We start from the raw sequence: 7,142 nt of genomic DNA on the forward strand, positions 1-7,142 counted from the left end.
ATTTTGCTACTACTGACAGGCAATGCAGCTGCAGCCTGCCCCAGCCTGCCCTAGAGCTCCAGAGAGCCAGTGCATGGCACAGCAGCCTGCCCCAGTACTGAAACTCTGGCAAGCTGGCCAGCAGGCATGGCACAGGGAGGCTAGGGACACACTGCCCACACCCCTGACCAGTAAGGATACCCTCAAAGCTAAGCCACCAGCCCCAGTGCTGGACAGCCAGAGTAACCTCAGTGCTAGGAGGACAGGCGGCATGGACCCTACTATGCTTTTCTCAGCCTCTGGCACCACAAGAGTAGGCAGCGGGTGTGGTCAGAGGAGAATTCCAATAGAACATGGGTAGGGCCAGGTGAGGCAACTTGAAAAGGCCTATGATACCTGCTGCCCATATGGAATTATGTCTTTTGCCCTTTATACATTTATGCCTACCTAGACATACAAATGAGTTACTCTGCTAAAAGCCCCAAATGAGATATTCTTGCTAAAAGCACCAGTCATGTTAATATCAGTACTAGTGTACAGTATACAACTGCATAGAAAACAAAAAGTTAGCAGGGCTGGAGACTTCTAGTGAGTGAGAATTCATAGGTCTGTGGTACTGCAAAAAAATATGCTCTCAAAGCCCTATTAAACAGATTCATGTGCCTAAAGTGATTTAACAATAGTAACTTGAGGATATGGTCTCAACAATAACCTTTTGAATGGTTTTTAAACTGTTTTCCTCTTTTTATAAATTTCAGATTAATTTCATACTTGAAAAACCCTACTAGCTCAATAACTCCAGGAATACACTAGGGATGTAAATGGTTAACCAGTAAGCCTCCCCCTTAATGAGCGAGGCTAACCAATTCTGGTTAACCCACAGGGACGATGAACCAGACCTCCAGAGGCAGGTGGGAAGAGCTGTTCCTGCCAGCGGGGCCCTCCAGTTAATGGGTAAGCATGCTGGTAAGGTTAATGTTTATAGGGTAACCAGTTAACTGTTTAACCTTTTGCATCTCTACAGTAAGTCAAGTTTACACTTCATATTTCTAACTCCAAATACAGCAATGATATATGCACACCAGGGCTGGCCCACAACATTTTGGCACCTGAGGTGGGAAGCTCAAATGATGCCTCCATACCCCCTAACTGCACCAGCAGCAGACACAATTTTCTACACTCTGGGTCCCAGTGGCAACCCCCTCCCCAGAGTCTGGCACCTGAGGGGGCTGCCGCAGTTCGCCTAATGGTAAGGCCAGCCCTGATGCACACAAATGGGCAAGTGGTCAGTAAACACGTTTTCAAATAATAAAAAGTAAGTTGCACAAAGCATTTCGAGTTACGAACAGGCGCGTTTCCATCAAGCACAGAGCGCCCCGGGCCAGCGCGGCCCCCAGCGACGCGCCCCAGGAGGACGGGAGTCATGAGGAGCGCTCAGAACAGCCGAGCTGCCTGTCGGGGTGGCCAAGCCCGCGCCGCACCGGGAGAAGCCGGGCTGAGGAGGCTGCCTGCCCCGCACGGGAGCAGCGCGACGCCGCCCGGGCCAGGAACAAGCCTGGCGCCCCGCCACAGCCTAGGAGCGCGGCCGGAATTCCCCGCGGCCCTTCCCGGCACCGCCTGACGCCTCGCGCCGCCCGCCCGCCCGCCCCGCCCTCCCGCCCGCGCTCGCCTTTCCCAGCGCCCGAGCCGGGCCCCCCAGGCTCCGGGCCGCAGCCGAGCGGGCGGTACCGAACCGCCCCGCTTACCGGTAGCCGCGCTCCGCTCCCCGCCACACCGGAAGCACCCAGTTAGCCACGCCCACCGCACGTTACGAGACCACACCCCGTGACTAGGCTCCGCCTTCTGCCCGTGGGCGGACCGGCGAATTGAAAGTTGGCGGTTGACTGGGCAACGGAATGCGCGCGCCTGCCTTAGTTTCCCCCCGGCCTAAGTCACAAGGCCCGGCCTGCGTCACCCCGGACCCCCCAAAGCCTCCATCTCCCCGTCCCAAGCGGCGCTTCTGGCACCCTCGGCCCATCCGTGCCCTGAGCCCTCCCCACACAGCCCCTGCCCTGGCCATGCAGAGGGGGGGCGTTACCGAGCATGCTCAGTACAAGCAGATCGAAGGGGGAGGGGAATTTACCCTGTGTAGCCCCCCCCCACGCCCCATCACCTCTTTCCAGAATCTACTAAGGCACTTGAAAACTCTTACTTGTTAGCAATTAGCGGAGACGAGGCCTGTGTCTAATTCCTAGCTAAGAGAACACGAACCGAACACTGGGCCCACTCGGCGCTAATACGAACATGTAGGACACTCCAGGGACAACGGTTAGCCTTAACGTTTTAACGTATCCTCTTACCAACTCTGTGGAGGGAGAGAGAGAGCAGGGACTCAGAATTCTGGGCTCTAGATCCCCTCTGGGAAGGGAGGATAGTGGGTTACAGCAGGGGGCAGACAATGGCCACACTGGGTCAGACCAATGGTCCATCAAGTCCAGCATCCCATCTTCCAACAGGGACCAATGCCAGGTGCTTCAGAAGGGATGAACAAAAGAGACAAACATCAAATGAACCTAGCTTCAGCCTAACAGACACTTTCCATACCCTACCCATCCTGACTGGTAGGCACTGATGGACTTATCCTCCTTGAACTTCTTTCATTTTTATTGGAACCCTGTTATAGTTTGGGTCTTTTTCACCATACCCCATCAAAGCTTCCACAGGTATTGACCATGAAAACATAGTTTTAAATCTGCTACCTATAAATTTCATTGGTTGATAATCTTGTGTTATGTTAGTGAAGGAGTAAATAACATTTCCTTAGTCCATTTGTCCACACCATACATGATTTTCTAGACTTCTAACATATTCTCCCATCCTTTAGTCATTTTCAAGCTGAAAAGTCCCAGTCTTTTAATCTCTCCTAATATGGAAGCTGTTCCTTAACCCTAATCATTTCTGTGTCCCTTCTCTGTACCTTTTCCAAATCCAATATATCTGTCTTTAAATTGAGTGGCCAGATATGCATGCAGTATTCAAGATGTGGGCATATCATGACTTTATATAGAGGCAATATGATATTTTCTATCTTATTACCTATTCCTTTCCTAATGATTCCCAATATTCTGTTAGCTTTTTGCCACTGCTCATTGAGTAGATGTTTTCAGGGAACTATCCACAATCATAGAATACTAGAACTGGAAGGAACCTTGAGAGGTCATCTAGTCCAGTTCCTTATACTCATGGCAGGACCAAGCACCATCTAGACCAGGGTGGGCAATAATTTTTAAAAGGGGGCCACCCCCGAAGGGGCAGGGCCTCAGGCAGAAAGGCCGAGGCCAGGAGACTTCTTGCGCTCCCCCGCCACACACACACTCTAATTGGCCTGGGGTGGGGGAGAGTGAGAAGTCTTCCCCCGCCCCGCCCCCTAGAGAGAAATGCCAGCTGTTTTAAAACAGCTGGCATTCCCTCTAGGTGCCTAGCAGAAGGAGACCTTGCAGGCTCTCCCTGCCCCCAAGCCAATCAGAGCCTGGGGTCACGAGAGCACACAAAGTCACCTTGCCCTGGCAAGAGCGTGCAGTGGCTAGAGACACACCAGCAGTTTTAAAACAGCCTTTGAAACAGCTTTGAGTGCTCTCCACCCCCAGGCCAATCAGGGGCGTGCAGTGGCTAGAGAGATACTGGCATGTCTCGCTAGCCGCTGCGTGCTCTTGCAGGGGTGAGGAGACTTCCTATGCCCCTCTCCCCCCTGGCCCTGATTGGCCTGAGGGTGAGGGAGCGGCAGGGCAACTGCGGGCTGGATCCACCGGCTTGGCATGCAAAATCCAGCCTGCAGAGAGCCCTTTGCCCACCAGTGATCTAGACCATCCCCAACAAGTTTCTCTAGCCTATTCTTAAAAGTCTCCAATGATGGAGATTATACAATCTTCCTAAAGAATTTATTCCAGTCTTTAATCACCCTAAAAAGAAAGTTTTTACTAATATCAAACCATGCTACAATTTAAGATAATTAACTCTTGTCCTATGATCAAAGACTAAGGATAATAATTTATCTCCCTCTTCCTTGTAACAACCTTTTAGGTACCTTAAAGCTACAGTAGACTTCCGATAACCCGGAACCTATGGGACCTAGGTGGTGCCAGATTATCAAATATGCTGGAGTATCAGGAGGTACTATAAGCTGGTTATGTATATACTGTATACAGTATATACTGTACATAAAGTATTCTTAACCCTTTTTACAGTATACTGTAATGTTTTAGTTTTTTTAACCCTTTTTTACCCTTTTCGTTCAGTTCTGCTGCTGCTGCTGCTGCTGCTGCTACCTTGTGACTCATTTTTTGCCAAAGCTCACTCACTAGGTTCTTGCCATTTTGATGCCGGACTATCAGGAGTGCCGGACTATTGGATGCCGGACTATTGGAATTTTACTGTATTATCATGTCACTCTTCTATTTTTTAGACTAAACAAACCCAATATTTTCAATCTTCTCTCATAAGTCATGTTTTCTAGACCTTTAATCGTATTTGTTACTCTTCTCTGGGCCTTCTCCAATTTCTCCACATCTTTCCAGAAATGCGGAGCCCAGAACAGGACACAGTACTCCAGATGAGGCCTAATCAGCACTGAGTAGAGAGGAAGAATTATTTCTCATGACTTGCTAAAACACTCCTGTTAATACATTCCAGAATGATATTTGCTTGTTTTGCAAGCGTCGCATTGTTGACTCACATTTAGCTTGTGGTATACTATGACCCCTAGATTCCTTTCTGCTGTACTGCTTCATAGACAGTCATTTCCCATTTTGTATGTGTGAAACTGATTCTCTCCCTCTGTGTTAAAGCTAACTTTGGTTCAGATCATAGTGGTCTCCTCAGGTCTCCCAGGAAGCACTTCTGTACCCCTCCTCTCTCAGAACAACCATGGGTTTCTTAAGCAGATGATGTAAATCCCCCTCAGACTTGCTGTCTCTCAGTCACATCTCCAGCTTCATGGAAGGTCCTCTGCCAGTGTTACAGAGAAGGTCAGACTAGAGGATCTAATCCTTTCTGGCCTTAAAGCTCTCAGTCTAAAAAAGGAGGAGAGGTGAAAGCTGTGTGCAGAGTCCCGCACTTCCTGCACACATCTAGACACAATCCCCCGCTTCCCGCACAGAGTTTGTAAACTTCTCAGGGCAGACTACTGCCACTTGACTGATCTGCAAATGCCAGGCACATCTATTATGCCACAGTAGTATAATTAATAAACCTTTTAAAAAGTCCCACTCAGTTGTAGCTTCTGCCTCCCGCCCCCTTCACCCTCCCCCCACTGCCTTGCTTCAAGTTCACAGAATTGCAGAAATTCGCTCCCTGCATTTTCCATAATCAGACACCAAATGCAAAACTCCACTTTACCTGGCTTGGGGCAGATGAAACAACCACAGCTGTTCCCAGCATCATTCAAAAGAGAAACCCCTTGCCAGGCAGAATGAAAGTGAGTGCTGAGTTCCCTGGTGTAGGCCAGCTTGGTAAATGAGGTGCTATTGTTATCTGAGACAGCAGGACTCAAAAGAACAAACTGGGTACTTTCATCCATCCTAACCTCATCACTGGCATCCCAAAACCTTACCAACATACAGAAACAAAATGAACCTCTTTTAACTGCCCTGTGGCAGTAAAGCCAGGAGCCTAGCAGTAAGGCTGCCACCTGGTGCCAAAACTGTGGGAGTGGCGGGGCGGGGGGGAAGCAGCTGGGCTGGAGCCCAGCAGCAAAACTGCCCCACAAGACAAGGAGGCAGTGGGGCTACCCAGCAGCATAACCAGGGGCCCAGCAGCCTCTCTATCACCAAGCGACTCAGCTGCCCAGAGGGACTGGGAGGCAGTGTGGCTGCCCCATGGGGCTGGGAGCCTGACCAAGGAGCTGCCTGGTGGTAGGGCCAGGAACCCAGAAGTGGGGCTGCCCAGCGGCACAGAAAAAAGCCCGGCAGCCCTGCTGATGCCCATCTTGTCACCCAGCGGCGCAACTGGACCCCCAGCAGGAGGGTGCCCCATGGGGATGGAGACCCACAGTGGGGCTGTGCGTGCTGCTGGTGGGGCTGCCACAGTGGGGCCAAGAATCCTGCATGCAGAGGGGCTGGTGGCAGGGTAAAGTCGGTTGGGAGGCTGGCAGCAAGGACATGGCTGTGGGGGCAGTGATAGGGGTGTGCCCAGAAATGACCTTCCCTAGTCTGGCAAAATCCCTCATCCGGAACCAGTCAGGTCCCAAGGGTGAGGGACTAAGGAGGTCCAACCTTTACTTCTCACAACTCACAGAACCTGAGGGGCCCAATAGCGCAGAGTCAGATACAGATACATACTGCCTTAACCCTGCAGTAGCCCACAGCTTGTACTCTGCGCTTGAGAACAGCATGGCCCTTACTGAAAGACCACTCACTACAGGCAATGGTGACTCACAGAGTCTTTTGATTAGGCTCATTCTGTAATTCCTAAGGGCAAAATCCTGACCCCTGTGGACTTCAGTGGAGTGAGGATGTAACTTCTACAGTACATATGTGCTACCTTTCAAAACAACAGACTTCAAATACATTCAGACTCTCAGAATACCTTAGTCCAAACCTTTCAACTGAGGCTCCCAGGTCAAATCCAGCCCAGTGTGGCAGTGGCTCAAAATCAGTGACTCCTGTGAAATGAGTAGTTGGTTTTGATCTAGTTCTTAGTGGACAAGTGCCCTCACCACACACCACCATCAATGGGCTTCAGTTGGCTTCCTTGGCAGAGGGACCATGGACTGCATGGGCATTGGAGAGTACTCACCCCCAAGGAGGTCTTCTGAGGTCCAGCTGATTAGCAGAGCAGTTTAGCTTCTATCCAATCTGCATGTGTAGGCATCTGGATTGCCCACGTGTTGGGTACATGGTAAAATTCACTCAGCATGAAAAATCTATCCCCCACTTGAGACTCCCCACTAAAAATGCACCTTCCCTCCGTGCCTGACAAAACACATGTAGACAGTCCACTCAAGCATGTGGACTACACCCCAGGATGAACACTGGCCTCCAAAGCCTCTTTTACACACTTGATTGCCTTAGCCAAAGCAGCAGAGATCCCTTACCTTTGAGAAGAGTGGCATTTCTCATTTCAGCTCTGCGAATTGGCTCTTGGCTGGGCAGAACAGAAAGTGGAAGTGAGATGCCTGTCCTGGGGAG

General features: G+C 50.5%; 1 protein-coding gene across 4 annotated transcripts in view; it reads right to left on the reverse strand.

Moving 5' to 3' along the window:
* The window catches only part of TRAF2 (TNF receptor associated factor 2), an 85,061-nt gene extending 77,919 nt beyond the window's left edge, over nucleotides 1-7,142 (reverse strand). For 2 of the 4 annotated variants that reach the window (XM_075905998.1, XM_006134756.4), the window contains exon 1: nucleotides 7,049-7,142. In XM_075905998.1, the coding sequence (XP_075762113.1) occupies nucleotides 7,049-7,066 (18 nt within the window). In that variant the 5' untranslated portion in view covers nucleotides 7,067-7,142. Of the gene's footprint in view, nucleotides 1-1,724; nucleotides 2,110-7,048 lie in introns of those variants that run through there. The other 2 variants (XM_075905997.1, XM_075905994.1) reach the window with 2 other exon arrangements.

The sequence above is a fragment of the Pelodiscus sinensis genome, chromosome 22 (assembly GCF_049634645.1).
Source record: "Pelodiscus sinensis isolate JC-2024 chromosome 22, ASM4963464v1, whole genome shotgun sequence".
NCBI classification, from domain to species: Eukaryota; Metazoa; Chordata; order Testudines; family Trionychidae; genus Pelodiscus; species Pelodiscus sinensis.